The following is a 22,220-nucleotide window of genomic DNA, read 5'->3' on the forward strand; positions in this document are numbered from 1 at the left end:
CCTTCCTCAAGGGAGTCTCCCAAACAAACCCACCTCCCATCCACCGATTCCCCACCTGGAGTCTCAACATAGTCCTCCAGGCCCTCAGCAATGCTCCTTTTGAGAAGGAGAAGCCGCTTAGAGAAGTATCTCTTAGAACTCTCGGGATGAAGGTGTTATTTCTCACTGCCATCACCTCAGTCAGAAGGATTTCTGAGCTGGGAGTGCTTTCCATCCACAAAGAACTCTGTGTCTTTCACAGTGATAAGGTGACCCTTCATCTCAACCCAACCTTCATTCCCAAGGTGAACTCCCTTTATTCACAGGTAACAGGAGATCCATCAACCTTCCAATTCCAAAGAAAGATAATGGCACACCCTCGATGTGCGACGGGTGCTCAGAATATACATCAATCGCACTGCTCCTTTCAGATCCTCCGACGCTCTCTTCATATCCCAACAGGGAGCGCATGATGTCTCGACACTCCCTGAGTCGCTTGATAAAACTGTGCATTGCAGACGCCTACCATGCAACAAGCTGCCAGTCCCGGACGGCATCACGGTGCATTCTGTCCGTAGTGCGGCAGCCACCGCAGCTTCCAACAGCCAAACCTCGGGGGAGGAAATAAATAGAGCGGCCACCTGGTCCTCAATGTCCACCTTCATTCGCCATTACCACATCAACACCTATGCTTCCGCTGAAGCTGCCTTCGGCAGAAGCATTCTGCAGTATGTTGTTGAAGATGAGGATGAGTGAATTCCCACCTGTAATATCAGCTCTTGGACATCCCAAGCTTCAAGTTGCCCTTCCTCAGAGCGGGATTGTAGCCTTGCTTACTCACTGAGAGGGCTTTTTCCGCTCTGAGGTAGAAGGGTGTCTTGTGTGTGTGTGTAAAGCGCCTTCAAGTCGCAGCCGACTTATGGCGACCCCTTTTTTGGGGTTTTCATGGCAAGAGACTAACAGAGGTGGTTTGCCAGTGCCTTCCTCTGCACAGCAACCCTGGTATTCCTTGGTGGTCTCCCATCCAAATACTAACCAGGGCTGACCCTGCTTAGCTTCTGAGATCTGACGAGATCAGGCTAGCCTGGGCCATCCAGGTCAGGGCAGAAGAATGTCTTGCCCACCCAAAAAAGTATAGTTAACATCCTGGGTGGCCTCCTAATGTTGGCAAGGGATGATCCTACTGTATATAGTTCTCCCTTTTTTGTATCTGTCACCTGGAACCTTTCTTTAGTTGTCCAGTGACATAGTTCTGTGTTTTTTCACGTTGTGTATGCTACCATATTTGTACCTAGTTCTTAATCCTGTCTCCACTAGTTGGCTTTTGAAAACTGGAAGCTACAGGCTTTCCCGCCAGAGAGACAGGAAGTAGAAAATTGATCTTGCTTCTCCATGCAATGGGCGGGAGAACCCAAGCTTTAAGATGCCCTTCTACCTCAGAGCAGAAAGAGCCCTCTCGGTGAGTAAACAAGGCTACATTGCTTGTGAACTGTTCCTGACATATCCATGGAAGTGGGTAATGTTGCTTTATCTCTGTTTTGGTTCATAGCAACTTTATATTCTGACTCTGCTGGCGGTAAGCCAGCACAGTGTTATTGTTAATAGTATCAAACAAGGTGTGGTAGTAAGATGAAGGCTCAAATTCTCATTCAGCCATGTAGCTCACTAGTTGACCTTGGGCCAGGCACTTTCTCTTAACCTAACCAAACTTCACAGGGTTGTTGTAAGGGTAAAATGGAAGAGGGAAGTAGCCATGTATGCTGCCTGAATTCCTTGGAAGAAGGACGGGATATAAATATAATAAGATGTGTTGTTCTTTAACTGAGGGCTGTGAGGGTGCTCTAGGAGGCCTACAGAATAAGCAGCAAGGAATAAACCCAATTATAGACAAATCTCTTAACAGTTCCCGAGGAAGACTATTAAGAAATGTCTTTCAGTATATGAAAGAACTTAATCTGGTGGATGCATGGATAATCAAGAACCCGAATGTTAGAGACTATACATTTTACTCAGACGGTCACAATTCATATTCCAGAATTGATATGTGCTGGATTTCCAAGTCTCTGTTGACAAAACTGAAAAAAGTTGACATCATTCCTAGAACTCTTTCTGACCACAATCCACTGTAGGTATCTTGGATACAGGTACAATCCAGTATGAGAAGATGGAAATTGAACGAACAAATTTTGCGTAGAAAAAAGGTAGTGGAGCAATATGAACGAGATTTTGAAGAGTTCTTCAAAATCAATGACACCCCAAATATCTCAAGTTTCATGGTTTGGGATGCCAGCAAAGCTTTCATAAGAGGCAGAATGATTATTTTTAACGCCAAAATAAAAAAAAAATAAGGAAAAAACCCACAGAGACCTTCAAAAGGAATTGAGAGACTTAGAGAAGAGGCATCAGATCCTTTTGGACAAGAAAACAAAGCAGAAAATAAAATTGATTAAACATAAGATTGAAACCATTGAAGCGGAAGAACTACAAAGAAAAATCAAATATGCCAAGCAAAGATATTTCAAAAAAACTGGGAAGATATTTGGCAAATCAGATAAGACAAAAAACAATGAAAAGGAAAATTCTGGGAGCCAAAAAGGACAGGACAACATACAACAAGCAAGAGGAAATTGAAAGAATATTTAAAGACTTTTTAAAACAACTCTATGCCAAAGATAATCTGCAGGAAGAAGATTTAATGTCATATCTGTCTCAGGCTGGTCTGCCGAAATTAATGATGGAGAACCAAGAAAGTCTCAATCAAAAAATTACAACACAGTAAATTGTAGACTTAATCAGAGACTTGAAAAAAGATAAGGCGCCGGGTCCAGATGGGATTACCCCAACATTTTATAAACCTTTTGAACAACAACTTATTCCTAATTTGCTCAAGATGTTCAACGACATGATTGAAACTGGGAAAATCCCTAATTCATGGCAAGAAGCTCATATTTCCTTAATGCCCAAAGAAGGCACAGATCCATACTTACCAAAAGGATATAGAGACCAATCTCCCTTTTAAATGTGGACTGCTAATTATTTCTTTCCATTTTTACCAAAGGATTGCAGATGCATTGCTAAATTGGTGCACCCAGACCAGACCGGATTCATCCCCAAAAAACAGACGAAAGATAATGTTAGACTGGTTCTTAGTGCTATCAAATACATAAAATTCAATTCATTGAAGGCCACACTTATATTCTTGGATGCTGAGAAAGCATTTGATAATGTTTCCTGGAAATTTATCTCGGAAACATTAAAGCAAATGAACTGCGGAGAAGCTTTTAATACCATATTTCAAGCGATTTATTCCACCCAAAAAGCACACCATTTGATTAACGGAAGTCTATCTGAAGATTTTGATATTGCCAAGGGTACGAAACAAGGTTGTCCTTTGTCTCCGATGCTATTCGACTTGACAATGGAAGTTTTGGCAAACTATATCAGAATGGACTCTAACATAAAAGGAATGAGATACAAGAATGAAAAACACAAAATTAAAAGTTATGCTGACAATGTGGTATTAATCTGCCAAGATCCAGTGGAAGTGGTATCTAATATACAAGCTCACATTGAAAGATTTGCACAGTATTCAGGTCATAAGCTCAATAAGGCCAAAACTAAAATTTTAACTTTTAATCTTACGGAAGAAGAGCAATCGCAAATCAAAGAGATGACCAGATGCCAAGTAACCCAAAGACCCAGTGAGCTGTTTAGGCATATTTATATCATCACAGATCTAAGGGTATGGAAAGAAATAGAAAAAGACCTGAATTGTTGGTCAAGACTTAACATTTTCTTGTTGGGCAGAATATCGATGGTAAAAATGAATGTGCTTCCAAGATTAAACTTTCTGTCCTTCAGTGTTACTCCTCTGAAGATGCCTGCCACAGCTGCTGGCGAAATGTCAGGAAAGAAAATACCAAGACCATGGTCACACAGCCCGGATAACCTACAAGAACCAATTAAACTTTGTTTTAATTTCTGCAAATGGCCCAAATTGAAAAAGTGATAGATGGTTGGCAAAGAAAGGTAAATTCATCTGGAACGGAAAGAAACCTAGAGTCTGACTTAAAACACTACAAGACTATAAGAAAATAGGTGGCTCAGGGCTGCCTAACTTTAAGCTGTATTACCGTGCTTCCTGTTTGAGTTGGATCTCAGAATGGATCACATTTCCAAAAAATAGGAATCTTGTTTTAGAAAGAGCCGATCTTTGGTCTGGGTTTCACAAAATTTTATGGAATTCTAAAACACCAAAGACTCAAAGACAAATTCTGGAAGATTGCGATATTAAACCAACATTATTAAAAGTATGGGATAGCTACAAGAAGAGAATTACTCCCTCTACGCCATCTATAATGTCACTGATTGAAGCATATTATGAAGATCTTGCGTGGAAAAGTGATTCTTATCTTATAAATCAGTATATGATTGATGAAGATGGTGAAGTCAAGAGTCTGCAAACGCTCAAAAAAGAAATCAAAGATTTGAACTGGCTAACTTACCGTATATACTCATGTATAAGCCGACCCGCATATAAGCAGGCCCCGCTGGCCTCTCCCAGGCTGCAGAGAAGGCGCGGGGGGGCGGCGGCGGGGCCTTCCTGCGCTCAGGCAGGCCCCACTGGCCTCTCCCAGGCCGCAGAGAAGGCGCGGGGGGGGCGGCAGGGGGGCGGCGGCGGGGCCTTCCTGCGCTCAGGCAGGCCCCGCTGGCCTCTCCCAGGCCGCAGAGAAGGCGCGGGGGGGGCGGCGGGGGGGGCGGCGGCGGGGCCTTCCTGTGCTCAGGCAGGCCCCACTGGCCTCTCCCAGGCCGCAGAGAAGGCGCGGGGGGGGGGCGGCAGGGGGGCGGCGGCGGGGCCTTCCTGCGCTCAGGCAGGCCCCGCTGGCCGCTCCCAGGCCGGAGAGAAGGCGCGGGGGGGGGGCCTTCCTGCGCTCAGGCAGGCCCCGCTGGCCTCTTCCAGGCTGCAGAGAAGGCGTGCGGGATGGCGGCGGTAAGTTCCCCCTCTCTCCCCCCTCCCCCGCCTACCGTATTGACCCGCGTATAAGCCGAGTTGGCTTTTTTCAGTCCTTTTTTGGGGCTGAAAAACTCGGCTTATACTCGAGTATATACGGTACCTCCAATTAAAGTCTAAACTTAAAGAGGATTGTTTGAAGACTGGCACGATGAGAACCTTAACGGACTTAGAGGCAATAATAACTGAGAATGGTGATCATTTGCTTGGAAAATTTTACAAGTCGTTAAGATACGATACTGAAATTGCAACAATATTGGAAAACGACTCAGTGAGTAACAAAAAACGTTTCAGCAAAAATTTGAACTGAGACCCCAAACCCTGCTACTTGGGATAATGCCACCTGAACTGTCTATACAATTGAAAGATTTATTTAAGTATGCTACGACAGCTGCAAGAGTTATTCTTGCAAGAAGATGGAAGCAATCGACTTTACCTGACGTGGAAGAATGGAAAGATAAAATGATGGAATACGCCACAATGGCCAAACATGAATATAACTGAAGAGGAAACTTCTGGTCAGTTTAGTGATAAATGGAAACTGTTTTTTAGATACGTAGAAACTGGTGGCTGAGAAAAATACACAAGGAAAAACAGTGATTATGATCATTATATGTAGGTCTTTTCTGTCTTTAGTAAAGTTAAAGTTATAAAAATGGGTTAACTAGTCTTATAAAGCTAAAATTTTGTAGAATTGAAGTTAAAATGTTTAAAGATAGTCTGCTTACTTAGTTAGAAAAAATAGATGCTATATTCAGGTTATTGTTTATCTATCGATAATGATATATATAGATAAAGATATATAAAAGATCTATCTAGCTATCTAGCTGACGGACCCATCCCCTCTTTCCTTCTGTATCCCTTACATAAATAAATAAATTTAATTTAAAAGGCGGGGAGAATAAGCAGCAAGGGAGGAGTGCCCTTCCACTGTTTTTCTGACTCTCCAGAAAAGCTCCCTGCTTTCAGACACTATGATTCTTCCTAAATGTGATGACCAGGCAGTGTCTAATTCCAGCTGCTGTTTTCTGAGGTCAAGAAGATGAAATGGACTTGAGACAAACAAAGGCCTTAGAATTGCTTCCTACTTATTCATTATACCAGGCTTTGAATTTAGAGCATCCAGATGCAATTGATGGGTTCCCGCTCTCAGATCAACAATATGACTGCAGACATGAGGGCTGCACACCCCACTTTGGATCCTGCAGCAGCAGTATTCCCAGCCAAGCTGGGAATATTGACCTCTGTGGGTATGGAGTTTGCTTGAAGTGCTCTTTTATACTACAGAAGAGCCTTTTTTGACTGGGTTCTTGCGGATGGGCTGTTATTGATCAGGAGTTTCGTTTCTTGTTAAAGGCCTGTAAAATTATGCAGGAGAGAAAATTCCAAACACACACACACCTTCTTACTAATTTCCACATCATTCTTAAAATGTGCCTCTCACCTTTGCCCCATTAATGGAATGAATATAATTTATCCAATTCATTGCTTATTCTTAACTTCTGTAAGATTTTTCCCCTATCTTCCAACTGTTATTTTGTTTCATCAGCCTTTTTCATTTGCTGCTGTGGTGATGTGTAAAAGTAGGGTTTAGAATGGTTCATAGTGATTAACACATGTAGAATTTAAATGGAGTATAGCTGAATAATTATTTACAAAAACATGTTGCAAACATATTTTATAGACTATGTAAAATATTTTTCATTTCATTTCCCACTTTGTATATGGATGTGGCAGTCGTTTCTTTATGGATCATTTTAAGGAACAGTATTCTATACAAGATCAGAAATGCAGAGTCTAATTATACCATGCACTGGTCTAAGAATATGTATTTGAGGTTTTAGTTTCTTGCATGCTTTCAGGTTCTCTGTGCTAGCATACTGCCCGTTTAATATATTGTCTTTGGAGAAGACGACATTGTGCTGTGTTTAATTTTATTTACTTCTAAGGATTGTCTGTTCATGTCTTGATATGGAAAGCTTAGCTAGCAGTAGTGATGCTTAGCCTTCACTTAATGTTGTTGTCTCCGGTCAGCAGATAGAAGCGAGATATACATCTAATTCAGTGGTTCTCAACCTGGGGGTCGGGACCCCCAAGGGGGTCGCGAAGTGTTTTCTGGGGGGTCGCTGCCATTGTCCTGGGACAGCCCCCATCCCAGGCTGTCCAGGACTAACCCAGATGCCCTGTAACCCTGATCCGTCCGCGAGGGCAGGGAAAACCCCAAGCAGAGAGGCGAGGAACTGGCGGGCCGACTGCCGGAAGGAGCCGGGCTGCAGAGACGCGGCGGTGCGCCACCGCACACCAGCTGTAGCCCCGCCGCCCAGCTGAGAGGCGGGCGGGCCAGCCCTGGGCGCGGTCTCACCTGCGCCAGGAGGATGACGTGGCAGGATTTGTGGGAGGCCGAGGAAGCTCCCCTGGCTCAGTCAGTTCAGGTCTCGGAGGAGAAGAGGGCGGTCCCCCTTGAGGCCGCTACAGCCACATTGTTTTTACTTTTAGCCGCACTCAGGTGGGGCGGGAGCTTCAGCCTGGAATCCAAGTGCGCATGTCTGTAGTGTGGCTTCACTTTTCTGCCCCGAGTCATCAGTTCCGCTCTGGCAAGGCCAAGGGGGAGAGAGTTGAGATGCATGCGCAGTTCAGGATTTCCCCCTCGAGTGTTCAGGTTCGGTGAGGCGCAGAAGGAGCAGTGACTGGCGGAGGGGAGAAGAAGGCACGAAAAGTCTGAGCGGGATAAGCGTCCCTCGGCTCTTTCCTGGCCCTTTGCTCTCGTGAGGTGATTAAACGGAGCTCTGTTTTGAGGGATAACTGCAGTTCTGTGCACAAGCAGTGTCCCAGTCACGAGAGGGGGTTTCCTCGCGAGAGCCCCGGCCTGCTTGGAAGAGTTTTTGGGGAGAGAGGGGAGGACAAGGAATGCAGTGCATGCTCAGAGGCACTCTTTCCTCCGTGCCAGGAAAGGTTGCCTCTCCACACAGTCACAGCCGCTGCGCAACAGGTGGTAATACCGTTTGCTTGTTTGTTTTAAACTTTAAAATTTAAAGTAATTATATATATGGATACCCTGGACTGCCAAAAAAACAAATGTGTTTTCTTTATCCTATTGAAAATGTCATTTATGCAAATTTAGGCAAATTTATGCAAATGTGACGAGGGTCACAGGTTACTTGGCAATTGTAAAAGGGGGTCGCGACTCGAAAAAGGTTGAGAACCACTGATCTAAGTGAAAGCAAGACATTCTGGTATGCTGCTTTTGCCATAAATATCCGGTTATGGCAAAAGCAGGACAGAAACACTCTTTTTCTCATCTTTATCTAGCCCCTTGCACTGCTGTCTGTTTTTGTGTGTTCCAGGCATCCAAATCTCATTGTCAGTGCTCCACTGCATTTGGCTTTGCTTCTATCTGCGCTGTTGCATCTTGTTCTATCCTGTTATCTGGATGCTATTTGGGACTTGATTTAACCCTCTTCCAAATTGTACACACCCATTCCCTGTGGCTACTTTTAGGGAACATTAAAGACATCTCTCATCCAGCTTCATCACTGATTGCTCATGTTATTTGGTTTATCCCTAGCCTATCTGTTTCACCCTCTTACTTATTGCAGCGCGCGCACACATTAAGACAGGACAGCAGATGCTGCCTATCACCAAGGGGGTGAATGTGGCATTTCTCTCTATTCCAGTCTGCAGTGCTGCCTGCCTGTGTCCAAGCACTGTGTCCTCTGCCTAACAGCTGTAGTCCAAGAGAGAACAGAACAGCAAGCAAACAAGAACTGCTGCTGCTTATATAAAATAAAATAAGTCTTCCTCCTAGGCCAATGATCCAGCAATGTGATTGGTGTAAATAATACTTCTGAAAGACAGACATAATCTCCTTTGAGGGCAAGATTTATGAGTGTAACTCTGCTTGATTGATAATTGTCCCTGTCAGTTACATATCTGTTAAGGCACTCTTCACCTACCTCTGACCTTGAGTTCTAAGCCCAGCACTTGGTCTGATTGTTTTCAGGTATTACTGAAGTGATTTTTTTCAATTACTATCAATGAATGAGGCATTTTCATTTCAGTTTCTGATTACTTAATGTCCAAATAGAGAGTTCTAGCAGGTTCCTGATCCACACTGAAATTATTGTCCTTTATTGCTGCCATTGGAAATATGAAAATGCCTGGTTTAGAGAACTTCCAAGGTTGAGCTACAAACGATACAGTATAACAAAATAATTACATTTATTGCAAAATAATTACATTTATTAAAAACGCAGGGCCTGAAATATAGGCTACAAATAAAAATATCAGATATAATATTCTTATACATAGTTGATATAAAATCAATGTAAATGACTAATGCTGGACCAGTCATGTAATTATTTTGCTATAGTGTATAGCTCAACATTGGAAGCTCTCTCCACATATTTGGTTGAGTTTCCCCCCTTTTTTGTTGGTTTATTCATAGGGCCACATAGCTTGGCTTTCCGGGGAAAGAACTTTTAAAAAATGCAATGTTATGTCTGTTTAGTTGTGGTTTTTAAAAGTTAAAATTATTTCAGAGATGCAACCCAGTAGCTAAATTCAAATATTGTAAAGGAAACGAGCCTTGGACTACATACCGTGAAGGCACCTACTGCTCTGAGGTACGGATTGCATCTTCAGATCCAACCCATACAAAGAATTTACAGTTCAAAGACGAGTCAGCCTCTCTAATATCGCTCTCAGCGTAGGAAACTTAGGCTAAGTTTCCTACGCTGAGAGCTATGTTAGAGAAGCTGACTCATCGAGAGTTTGAAAGAATCATGAAAGGACAGTAAAAGAGACAGATATTCAATGGTAAATATGTTTTGAATTTGTTGAAACATTTTTATTATGTCTTTGAACTGTAAATTCTTTGTATGGGTTGGTGGCTGATGAAGCCACTGGCACAAACGGATCTTAATCTTTTATCCGGAACATCTACCTCCCTTGATCTACCTTTATCACTGCCAGTCATCCATTGAAGAGTACATTTTCCTGATCATTTTGGCAATTATTCCCTGCAGAAGACACTTTAACTCGAAGTTCATTGTGTGTTTGTTGGACTATATTTATTTTTACCTCTTTTGTGAGGTTAGGTTAGCGCATTTGCGCTTGTGTGTTACAATTCTGATACGTTTGATCCTTGTTATTATGTATTATGCTAAGTTTCTGTTAATATTGGTTGTTAAGTTTCCATAGCCTGGTGTTGTTTTGTTAAGAACAGAACCTTTATCCTGAGCTACCTGAGGTCAACAGTATGGATAGGTTTGAATGGTGATTTTGTAAGAGCTGAGAGAACAGTATGAAGCTTCCAGGTGGGAAACCTATGGCCCACTGCTGGGGAAGTGGACATAACTCCTTGCAGAAATGCCTTGATGTTGAGGGTGTTTAGGCAAAAGGTATCCTGAAACACAAGGAACCAGCGTAGTGATAGCTGCCAGCTGCATGGTTGCAGCTTTTAAGCCTAGTCGTCAGCCTTCCTGGAGAAAGGACAGAAGGTTACCCACCTAAGGTTTAAGTGGGTTTATCAACTTGCTATGACACCAGGTATCATATGCCTTCCAGGTGACGTTATAAATGCAGTGAGTGGAAGGATGCTGTGATGCCAGAATGGTGTCTGTGATGTCAGAATTGTATTTGAGCACTAATAACCTCCACCTCTCAATGACCAAGCGGTCAACTTGTACCACCCCGGGTCCAGATGGCAAATGGGTCCCTGGAGCAGTAGGTCCTGTCTGTCTGGGAACCTCTAGGGGTTCCTGAAGGACATTTTGGGGAGGGCCAGGTACCACGGCTGTCTTGGCCAGTCTGGTGCGATCAGAAGGATTATGGCCTTGAGATGGATGTGATGCAGAACCCTTGGGATCAGAGGAAGTGGAGGGAACGCGTACAGAAGTCCCGGAGGCCATGCTGCCAGAAGTGCATCTGTTTCTTCCACGTTGTATTGCTGGTAGCAGGAGAAAAACCTTGGGAGTTGATGATTGTGTTACGAGGTGAACAGATCCACCAGAGGGGTACCGAGTGTCTGGGTTAACTGATGGAAAACTTCCCGATTCAGCTCCCACTCTGCTTCATCCAGATGTTGACGGCTTCCAGAGGTCAAAGTGAGGACTAACTTGGCTTCCTTGTAAGGATGGAAAAGCATGACCTGCCCTATTTGTTCATGTGGGCCTTTGCTGCCACATTGTCCATCCTGATGAGTATATGCTTGCCTGTGAGCTGAGGGCCGAAGTGGTGAAGGGCCTTTAGGATGGCCCTGATCTCCAGGGCATTGATGTTTAGGCTTTTTTCTGGTAAGTTCCATAGCCCCTGTGCCGGTCAAGCAGATCAATTGCTGCGATAAGTGGCTATGTTTCTAGATCTTGTATTTCACTAAAAATACTTTATCCTATTTAACCAGCCATCTCAAGCAATGACACAACTTTTGCATTGTATTAAATTCCTTTTTATTGTTAATGCTTCAATACTATTAATAAAAAAGTAAAAAACTCACTAATGTATATGAAATATATGAAAATTAGATCACATGGAAAAATCTAACAGATTCTAACAAATTACTACATATCTGAAATACAGTAAAAAAAACTACAATGAAAAATACAATAGAATTACATACCCATCAATGTGTCATGCCAGGGATAATTCTCAGACAGACAGCATGCAAGCTTGCCTGGCAAAAAATATCCAACCTCTTACAATCTTAAGTCCCTTTATAAACCCTTCCAGAGGTCAACTATTTTGAGAACCAATGAAAATTGCTTTGAGAATCAGTAGAAAATTTTTATGAGAATTCTACAATATTCTCAGCCATCAAAAGACATAAGTCAAAATATCCCTTTAACAAACATCTTTCCTAACTTTGATCTCATGTCAGGCAAACAGATGACATAGGAAATAACACCCAAACATAGATATCAATATATTTTCTCAAAATAAATTCCCAGTTTTCACACTTTCATCTTCAAGGCTTATTAACCACAAAGACCAAACAAATAATCATATTGGACTTAAAAGCAAGAGAAACCACAAAAATGTGTTTTCCTCTACATCTGTGTTTTCCCCTACATCTACTATCAGCAACCTTGACAGCCTGGTTTTGGTTATATTCCCAGACTTCAAATGATTATCCAAGGTCTGGGAACATTGAAGATGACCTTGCTCTGTGGTTTTCCAAATGCCTTCCAAACATCTTTTCTCAGACAAACAACTCACAAACAACTTATTCTTTCCCATGCAGATTTACATTTGAAGCTTAAAATCATTACTTGTAGTTTAAATCCATGCTGCAGTTTGTCAATTATCTATACTTTTAACCATAAATGTATTGAAAATACAACACCTGCTGGTCTTGAAATGTTGCTCCCCAGCCCAATAGGCTTTCACCGGTGAATAACTGACTTTGAGACTTGTGAAGGTACAGAAGGCCCTTGGATAGGATGGTCGAGATGGACCACCAATTGAGGCTTTGGCGGGTCTCCTTGGAAAAGAGGAGCTTCCTGCTCTTTTTTCTCAGAATGTCTTGCTGATGTGGGCAAAGGAACCACTGCAGAGGTCTCGCATGGAACTGACCCAAGGAACTGCTGTAATGCAGGAGATTATGACACCCTGTAGTTTGGCAAGGGCCATAAGATGAGCAGCTGGTGATCTCTGAGTATGCTTGGCTATAGTTGCTAGTTTGACTACCTTCTCTTGCAGTAGGGAGTTTAGGGTTGTATCTCTCAGGACTCCCAGGTGTAGGAGCCTTTGAGAGCGCTCCAGATGACTTTTGCTCTGATTAAGAACTCACGATCTTCCAGCAGTTGCAGAACGAACTGCATATTCTCTGGAAGGGGCGCATATGAGGATGTCACCCTGTTTGCAAATTAGTACCACTAGGGTCACAAGAACCTTCGTAAAGACTCTTGGTGCCGAGGAGAGTCCAAATGGTAATGCACGGAATTGAAAATATTGCTCCTGGAAGAGGAATCTCAGAAATCACCAGTGACTGGGATGAATGGGGATATGAAGGCATGCTGCAGTAAGATCTATCGATGTAAGGAAGGAGTCGGATCGGAGAGCCTCTGTTATGGACTGCAGTGTTTCCATCCTGAAATGCTTCTGGCTGATGTGCCAGTTGACAAACTTCAGACCCAGGATGGCATACCATTCTTCTTGGGAACTGTGAAAAACACTGAGTATACGCCGGAGAACTGTTCTGATGGAAGGACATGTTCGATGGCATGGATGTCCATGAGGTGCTTTACTGCCATAGCGGTGCAAAAAAGCTTGGTTCTGCTGAGAGGCAGGGAGAGGTGATGAGGCTGTCTGGAGGGATATGGGAGAATTCTATTCGATATCCTTGATTGACAATCTGAAGTACCCAGTGATTTGCCTGGGCAGCCGCCCAGCAGTTGGCAAAGTGGCTCAACTGTCCTCCCACTGGTGGTGGAGTGGCGTCACTGCTTCGTTGGATGGGAGTTGTTGTTAGATCTATTCCGTGGAACTGGGAGTAATGTGATGTTCTCAAAAAGGGACCTCCCATGCAAAAGGATCCTCTGGACGGCGCCCATCGGCCCCGTCTTTGATCATTGTGGAACTGGGGGAGTGAGTGGAAGGAACGAAAGGAATTAGCAGGGTAACCCTTGTGCTCCCTGCGTATGCTTCTGGGCAAGGACTTCTTTTTATCCTTAGATTCCACAAGGATAGATTCCAGTGGATCCTCAAAGAGCTTGCCACCTTGGTAGGAGAACCTCATCAGCTCAGATTTGGATCATGGATCAGCTTGCCATGGGCAAAGCCACAAGGCCCTCCTAGCAGCAGATTGTGTGGTCAAGGCCTGTGCCAAAAAGGATATGGTGTCCAGAGTAGAGTTTGCCGGGAAGGTAACTGCCCTCAGAACTCTAGAAACTCCTAAAGCCCTCTTGTTATCCTCTGGAATAAGCTGACTCAACTTGCACGTCTACTATGGAAATGAGGGCAGAGGTAATGGAAGTGCTAATCGCCAGTGAAGAGGCTTCATGTGCCCTTTTGATGGCGAGGTCTGCTTTTCTGTCCAGTGGGTCTTTGATTGCCCCCAGGCCATCTCTGACAACGAGATCAAAGAAATGGAGTGCTGCGACAGGAGCCTCCACTAGGGGGACCTGCAACAACTGCATGGTGGAGTTGGCTAAGGAGTAAAACTACTTTGTAATTGCTGGAAATTGTTTATTGGCCAAGTGCTTCTCCTATTTGGCCTTCAGCAGAGTAGTGAAATAATCTGGCACTGGGATTGCCCTTGAAGAAGTGAAATGCCTATGAAAGAACCTTGGATCCTTTTAACTTGTCAGCAGAATGAGGATCATAGTCCTCGGACAAATCCAGGGTGGCTAGAGCCTTAGAGAGGAGGGGCTGGAACTCCTCTTGTGTAAATAACGTAGTCTGCTTTTTCTCCGTAGATGGGATGTCCTCGTTGGATGAGAATTCCCCCTCCTCCCTACCCTTATCATCTGAGGATGTAGGGGACATATGAGGCTCTGGGCGTCTGGCAGGGGGGCTTTTTGGGCAGTTTTTGTGAGCCACCGTTGACCCCCACACCCTTGGCAGTCATGGTGTAGTTCACTAGGATTCTCCCTGGGAGCCTGTAAGGTTGCCTTAGGGGGAAGGGAGCCATGCACCAAAGGAGCTGGGGAGGAGATTTGAGGGGCTTGAAGCCCGTCTGCATAGGCACTCCTCATTAACTCGGCCAGCTCTGATCTTAAGGCCGAAAGAGCTCTGATCTTAAGGCCTCCATCTGAGCAACCGCGGGGGTGGGAAGTATGTTACCCACCGGTGCTTTTCTGCCATCGATGTGTGAGGCAGGTTGCTCTGATGAAGAAGATCTCGTGTAAAGGTCTATGGCCAGCTGTTAAACTCTGGTTGTTGGCTTGTAAAAGGGGCTGTTCTGAAGCTTCAGAAAAAGCCTGAGGTGCAAGGGGTGTGAGGTTAGCAGCTACACCGCTTACCTTTGAAGTAGGGCTAGAAGCCACGGCGCTTCATTTTGCGCCGCTAGGTTTTGAGCCGTCAGAAGGTCCTTTCTTTTTGGCGTCCTTGCTTGATTTGGTTGAGCTGACCTCCTTAGGTTTGGTGCCAGATTTCATCTTTCCCTTCTTTGCCAAGTCACCTCCATAGCTACAGGAGGGTTGGTCCTGGCGAGCCCGGATCTAAATCCTCTGGCGAGATCTCATCATTGTGGGCCTCCGGCATTTTGTTTAGGTGGGAAAAAATTGCCTAGCCTGAGGCAAAAAGAGAGCCACACAGAACAGAAACTGGGGAAGATGGACTAGACTTGGGGGATACACAAAGTACTAACACTAAAGCAAGTAGATGTCGAATAAAAGCTAAGCAAGTAAGTTTCCTAAATATAGAAAATACCAAGACCACGGTTACACAGCCCAGATAACCTACGAGAACCAATGAACGCTGATCGTGAAAGCCTTCGACAATAAATTTCCTAAGAACAGCAGAGGGCTGCACAAGCTGCTCTCCCTATACAAGGCAGGAAACAAACTAGCTAAGGAGGAGGGAGGAGTCATTTCCCTCAGGAGACAGGAAGTATAGAGTTTGTTGTTCCTGCCTCCCTGAGCAAGAGAAGAAAATAACCTGATCTGAAGACACCCTCCTCCTCAGAGTTAGAACTAGATTGGCAGAAACTTCCAGTACCAGCCACAGATTCCCTTATCCAGAAATCTAAATGCCCAAAGTGTCCCCTTCTTTTCCTAAAGGAGTAATCATTTCTTACAATCCATGGTTTTAATAAGTCTTCACCTCCCAGGAATTTGTGTATAGTCCTGCAAACACTCCTTTCACTTTTTTTTGAGCAAGTAGTGCCTCCTGTATCCTTCATGCCAAATGCCACAAGATTCCAGTATTATTGTTTATGGTTCTATTTAACAGTAATTTGTCTGGCCCTTGAAAGGATAATAAAAGCCCAACAATGGGACCACACACAGACAAGGTCCCTACTCAGGGGCCAGGTATACAGAAAAATATGACTTTGGAAATTAACTGAAAGGAAAAAAATGAAGCACCCTAAAAATGGCCTGATGAGGACATAGTACAGCAGGAGGAGTAAATTGTTGAGAACGGGTGAGTTACATTTGAAGTAGAAAAGGGAGAGGAAGAATCACCTTGCTCAGGCCCATGAGAGTTTGTAGTTTCCTAGAACAGAATTTCCAAATAGTTCCTCACTGGGAAGTTTGGTTATAGGTCCCCAGCTCTTTTTTTAATTTTTAAAAGTGTGTACCCAACTTTCTGTATCTCTTTGGCACTTACGTAAAATAGTCCATTTATCTAAAATCATATTTACATCTGGACAGCAACAGTGTTCATGATGGCATCCCCATAGAGCCTTCAGAACTACTAATGCTGTTGGCACCACCATCTATCAATGGCACAGTAGCCCTTATGGACAGGAGGGGAGGCTGAGCCACCATTTGCTCAGGTACTAATAGCTGTAATCCTGGCAGGGAGCTAATTTATTGTACCTATGAATGAGATTGTAACTGAGTGCCCTGTTGAATTTCTTTCATTTTTATTAGTTCTAATAAGTTGTGTTGTTGTGTTTGTTTTTAAATTAGAGGGTTATATTTGGGCTTGGGCTATAATGCAACGAAGAATTTCAGAAATAGTATATTTGTTACTAATGATGTGGAACTTTCTTTTATTTGCATGTATAAAGTGCCATCAAATTGTGGCTGATTTATGGCAATCCTGTAGGGTTTTAAAGGCAAGAGACTAAAAGGAAGAGTTGAAAAATAATAAAACTTTTATACCTATTATATTGATCTATGTATCATTGCTTATGTCTCAATTTATTTCCTCAGGTATATGTGGAATTTGATGACCTTGCATGGGAAAAACGAGAATGGGTTAAAGTTTATGAAGATTTTGCAGCCTTCCTGGTGGAGTACCAGCTGGTCTGGGCAAAGAGAAAGGATCCTAGCCAGACTCAGGGGTCAAAGATCAAGCATATTCAGTGGCCTGCGTTGGTAAGATGTGTAACTGTTTTTATGAATGCTTTAGAGAAAATTTAGAAGGTAAAACAATGTGACTTTGCAACTTGGAGTTTATAAATTGGTGTGTTCTTTTTCCATACTCCTGGCATTGCCATAAGTTGTATTAGAAGTACTGTAATTGTAGTTATCTGAATGTTGGAAAAAATATGTGACCTGCTTTCCTTTATTTTATAGAATCAGAGTTGGAAGGGACCACCAGGGTCATAAAGTCCAACCCCCTGCACAATGCAGAAAAGTCACAACTACCTCCCCCACACACCCCCAGTGACCAAATGATAGCCGAAATTCCCTCCCTCTCATCATCGGTCTAAGGTCACAGAATCAGCATTGCTGACAGATGGCCATCTAACCTTTTCTTAAAAACCTCCAGGGAATGAGAGCTTACCACCTCCCGAGGAAGCCTGTTCCACTGAGCAACCGCTGTTAGAAAATTCTTCCTAATGTCTAGATGGAAACTCTTTTGATTTAATTTCAACCCGTTGGTTCTGGTCCGACCTTCTTGGGCAACAAAAAACAACTCGGCACCCTCCTCTATATGACAGCCCTTCAAGTACTTGAACATGGTTATCATATCCCCTCTCAGTCTTCTCCTCTTCAGGATAAACATACCCAGCTCCTTCAACCTTTCCTCATTGATTGAATTTATTGGCTCTTGCATTTTTCCTCATAGGACTTGGTCTCCAGACCCCTCACCATCTTTGTTGCCCTCCTCTGGACACGTTCCAGCTTATCTACATCTTTCTTAAATTGTGGTGCCCAAAACTGAACACAGTACTCTAGTTGAGGTCTAACCAGAGCACAGTAAAGCGATACCATCATTTCGCGTGATCTGGACACTATACTTCTGTTGATGGAGCCCAAGACTGCGTTTGCCTTTTTAGTTACAGCATCACACTGCTGACTCATGTTCAGTGTTTGGTCTACTAAGACCCCAAGATCCTTTTCACACACACTACTGCTCAAACAAGTCTCCCCCATCCTATAATTATGCATTTGATTTTTCCTACCTAAATGCAGAACTTTACATTTGTCTTTGTTGAAGTGCATTTTACTAGTTCTAGCCCATTTCTCCAGCCTGTCAAGATCATCCTGCATCTTGGCTCTGTCTTCTATCGTATTTGCTACCCCTCCCAATTTAGTATCATCTGCAAATTTAATAAGCATCCCCTCTATTCCTTCATCCAAATCATTTATAAAGATGTTGAACAACTCAGGGCCCAGCACAGATCCCTGAGGAACTCCACTATTCTCTCCAAGGGGACGAGGAACCATTAACTAGCACTCTTTGGGTACAATCTGTCAACCAGTTGCAGATCCACCTAACAATAATAGGATCTAACCCACATTTTCCCAATTTGCCAACTAGAATACTATGTGGGACCTTATCAAAAGCCTTACTGAAATCTAGATAAACTATGTCTACAGCTTCCCCTGATCCAGCAAGGTAGTAACTTTCTCAAAAGAGATAAGATTAGTCTGACATGACTTATTCTAGAGAAACCCATGCTGGCTCTTAGTGATCAGATCCATCCTTTCTAAATGCTCAAGGATGGACTGTTTGATTATTTGTTCGAACACTTTTCCTGGTATAGAAGTCAAGCTGATGGGTCGGTAGTTACCCGGATCCTTCTTTTTCCCCTTCTTGAAGATGGGGACAACATTTGCCTGCCTCCAATCTTCCGGCACCTCACCTGTTTGCCAAGACTTTTCAAAAATAACGGACAGAGGTTCCGAAATTACATCTGCAAGTTCTTTGAGTACCCTTGGGTGCAATTCATCTGGTCCAGAGGATTTTGTTTCATTTAAAGAAACCAGGTGTTTGTGCACTATCCCAATGCCAATTCTAGGCTGCAAATCCCTTCCCTCATCACATGTTCTGTTTATGCCATGTTAAGCACCACTTCCCTCACGAGAAAAAACTGAGGAAAAGTAGGAATTGAGGAGTTCTGCCCTGTCTTCATCTCTTGTTACAGTTTCACTGTCTGGTCCACGCAATGGGCTTATCTTGTCCTTGTTCTTACTCTTACTCTGTACATAGGAAAATAACCCTTTTTTGTTGCGTTTAGCATCTCTCGCTAGCCTAAGTTCATACTGAGCTTTAGCTTTCCTAACACTCTCCCTACGAGCACTAGTTATTTGCTTATATTCCTCTTTGGTTATAAGGCTCTCCTTCCACTTCCTAAATGAGTCTTTTTTATTTCTCAACTCTTTAAAAAGCTGTTTATAGAGCCACCCTGGCCTCTTTAGGCTCCTCCCATTTTTCCTTCTCATGGGAATGGTTTGGGATTGCGCCTTCAGTATTTTATTTTTAAGAAACGCCCACCCTTCTTGAACTCCCTTCTCCTTAAGTATTTCTGACCATGGGATTCTACCTAGCATAAGTTTGTTAAAATTTGCTCTTTTGAAGTCCAACCTACATGTCTGACTACGTACAGGTTTTCCTCTCCCCAAGATTGTAAATTCCAAGAGTACGTGGTCACTACTACCCAGGGTGCCTACTACTTTAACCTCATCAACCAGTTCTTCCCTGTTGGTGAGAATCAAGTCTAAGATAGCAGACCCCCTTGTTTCCCTGTCTACCTTCTGGAATAGGAAGTTGTCAGCAAGACAAGTCAGGAATTTATTGGATCTTGCATTTTTAGCAGCGTTGGACTTCCAACAGATATCCAGGTAATTAAAATCTCCCATGACCACCATGTCGCGTCTCTTTGAGAACTTTGTGATCTGGTCTAGGAGCATCCCATCCAAGTCCTCTGCCTGGTTTGGCGGTCGATAGCAGACCCCCACGAGAATATCACAATTATTTCTTATTCCTTTTATGTTTACCCATAGAGTCTCAACTGCACTACCATGCTCAGATTCATGTACTTCACAAGTGTACACATCTTTGACATACAGTGCTACTCCTCCCCCCTTCCTTATCAGTCTATCCCTTTTAAACAAGTTGTACCCCTCAATCTTAATATTCCAATCATGAGTGACATCCCACCAAGTTTCAGAAATGCCTATTAGGTCAAAATCTCCTTCCTGTATTAGGGCTTCAAATTCTTCCTGCTTGTTTCCCATACTCTGCGCATTAGTGTACAGACATCGGAATCCATGGTTTATGTGCCCCGTGGTTTTCGTTTCTGTACTTACCTGTGAGTTTATGCTTCCTTGCATACATGCCACTCCCTGCAAATCTTTATTGTTCTCGTCTCCAGGTATTATCAGCATACAAGGCTTTAAATTGTTGTCTTGCTCCCCCATAGGATTTAGTTTAAAGCCCTCCTGATCAGGTTTGCAAGGCTCTCCCCAAACACATTTTTTCCTACCCTCGTGAGGTGTAAACCATCCCCCGACAGAAGAGCTTCTTCTCGAAAGCGTAAGCCATGGTCCAGAAATCCAAACCTTTCTTGACGACACCACCTACGCAGCCAGTCATTAATTTGGAATATTCATTTCCCCTTCCTAAGCCACGACCTTCAACAGGCAAAACTGACGAAAACACAACCTACGCCCCCAAGTCCTTCACCTTCTCACCCAGAGCCACGTAGTCTCTTTTAATACGTTCTGGGCTGTGCCGGGCTATATCATTTGTTCCCACATGAACAAGTAAGAAAGGGTAATCTGTGGGCTTGATGAGTCTTCCTACACTTTCCGTCACATCCTGGATGCGTGCACCCGGTAAACAGCAGACCTCTCGGGACAAGGTCGGCATACTTTAGACTCTACCCCTCTCAGGAGGGAATCCTCAATTACGAGAACACGCCTTTTCCTAAATTGTGGGGTGGAAAATCGAGTCCTCTCATGCGCAGGAGCCTGAGGAATTTCTTTCACGCTTTGGGGGGATAGCCCTTGTTCCAGTGGTCCAGAATCAGTATCTATTGGGAGATCCTGGAACCGATTGCTGAGCAAGAGAGGATCAGAATGTGTCCTGATTCTCCTACTCCTGTGGGCCACATTCTTCCATGCATCCTCCTCCTGTGTTGTTTGTACCTCCATTTGTTCAGATTCCTTACTCTCCTGCTCCTGTTGCTCGCTAAAGAGAGCTTCATGAGTTCTGTCCATGAACTCTCCACCTTGCTTTAAAAAATGGAGTGTGGACAAGCGTGCCTCAAGACCCTGTATCTTCTCTTCCAGCAGGGCTACCAACTTACACTTGCTGCAAGTGTAATTAATCTTACCCTCAGGTAAAAAGACAAACATGCCACAGACCTTTCATGTTACTGCCTCGGCTCCCTCACTAGCCACAATGCTGTGATCCATTTCTGAAGTTTCTTTCCTAGGCTGCTCTGATAATTCCCCTGACAAACCTTCTTTCAAGGCTCCCTCCTTGAAGAAGTAAAACACTCAGCACATTAAAAAAAATATTAGAGCCCCCAGGCCAGACCCCCAGGCTAAGAGCCCTAGGGCAAGAGCCTGTTTAAATACTCTCAACCGCACCCTCAGCAATCAACAGCACAGCAATTACCTTCAGCCAGCTACAGCTAGATAAAACAACAAAGAGAACCAGTCAGAAACCCCCCTCCAGCAGGCGATAGGCACTCACATGCACCCAACAACCTCAACTACTGCTCCCCAGCCACTGAGGAAAACAAACACAAACTTTACAGTAAAACTTTCATTGACCTTTCTCTAAGCTCCTCCTCTGTCTCTCTCCCAGCTGCTCAGGCCAGCCTCTGGCAAGCAGAGCCTGTTTAAATACTCTCAACCCCACCCTCAGCAATCAACAGCACAGCAATTACCTTCAGCCAGCTACAGCTTTCTCTAAGCTCCTCCTCTGTCTCTCTCCCAGCTGCTCAGGCCAGCCTCTGGCAAGCAGAGCCTGTTTAAATACTCTCAACCCCACCCTCAGCAATCAACAGCGCAGCAATTACCTTCAGCCAGCTACAGCTTTCTCTAAGCTACTCCTCTGTCTCTCTCCCAGCTGCTCAGTTTTAGAACTGAAATATGAATTTCAGTTCTAAAATTCATATTGGCCTGGGAGGTAGGCAGCGCAGTCAAAAAGTGTTATTGAGTTGTGTGATGCTGCCAGGCAGAGCTTAAAGCAGGCCTGGGACTTAATGCATGGTAATCGAATGTTCCACCTCCCAGTTTTACTTGTATTGTGTAGTAAATTATCATTGACCTCTGTGATTTGGTACTCTCCTTTTTTGGCAAATTACTTGTCTCTACATTAGCTCTTGATAAGATCTGTACATAATATGTTCTGTATTTTTGCTTCTGGATGTCCAAAG

The 22,220-nt window shown here is 43.8% G+C and overlaps 1 protein-coding gene across 1 annotated transcript in view; it reads left to right on the top strand.

Annotated features, from left to right (window-relative positions):
* Nucleotides 1-22,220, top strand: part of JMJD1C (jumonji domain containing 1C) — a 200,601-nt gene that overhangs the window by 37,489 nt on the left and 140,892 nt on the right. Inside the window, exon 2 of the mRNA XM_056850359.1 lies at nucleotides 16,810-16,974. Coding sequence (XP_056706337.1) covers nucleotides 16,810-16,974 — 165 coding nt within the window. The remainder of the gene's footprint in view (nucleotides 1-16,809; nucleotides 16,975-22,220) is intronic.

Source organism: Euleptes europaea, chromosome 5 (genome assembly GCF_029931775.1).
Source record: "Euleptes europaea isolate rEulEur1 chromosome 5, rEulEur1.hap1, whole genome shotgun sequence".
Lineage (NCBI taxonomy): Eukaryota > Metazoa > Chordata > Lepidosauria > Squamata > Sphaerodactylidae > Euleptes > Euleptes europaea.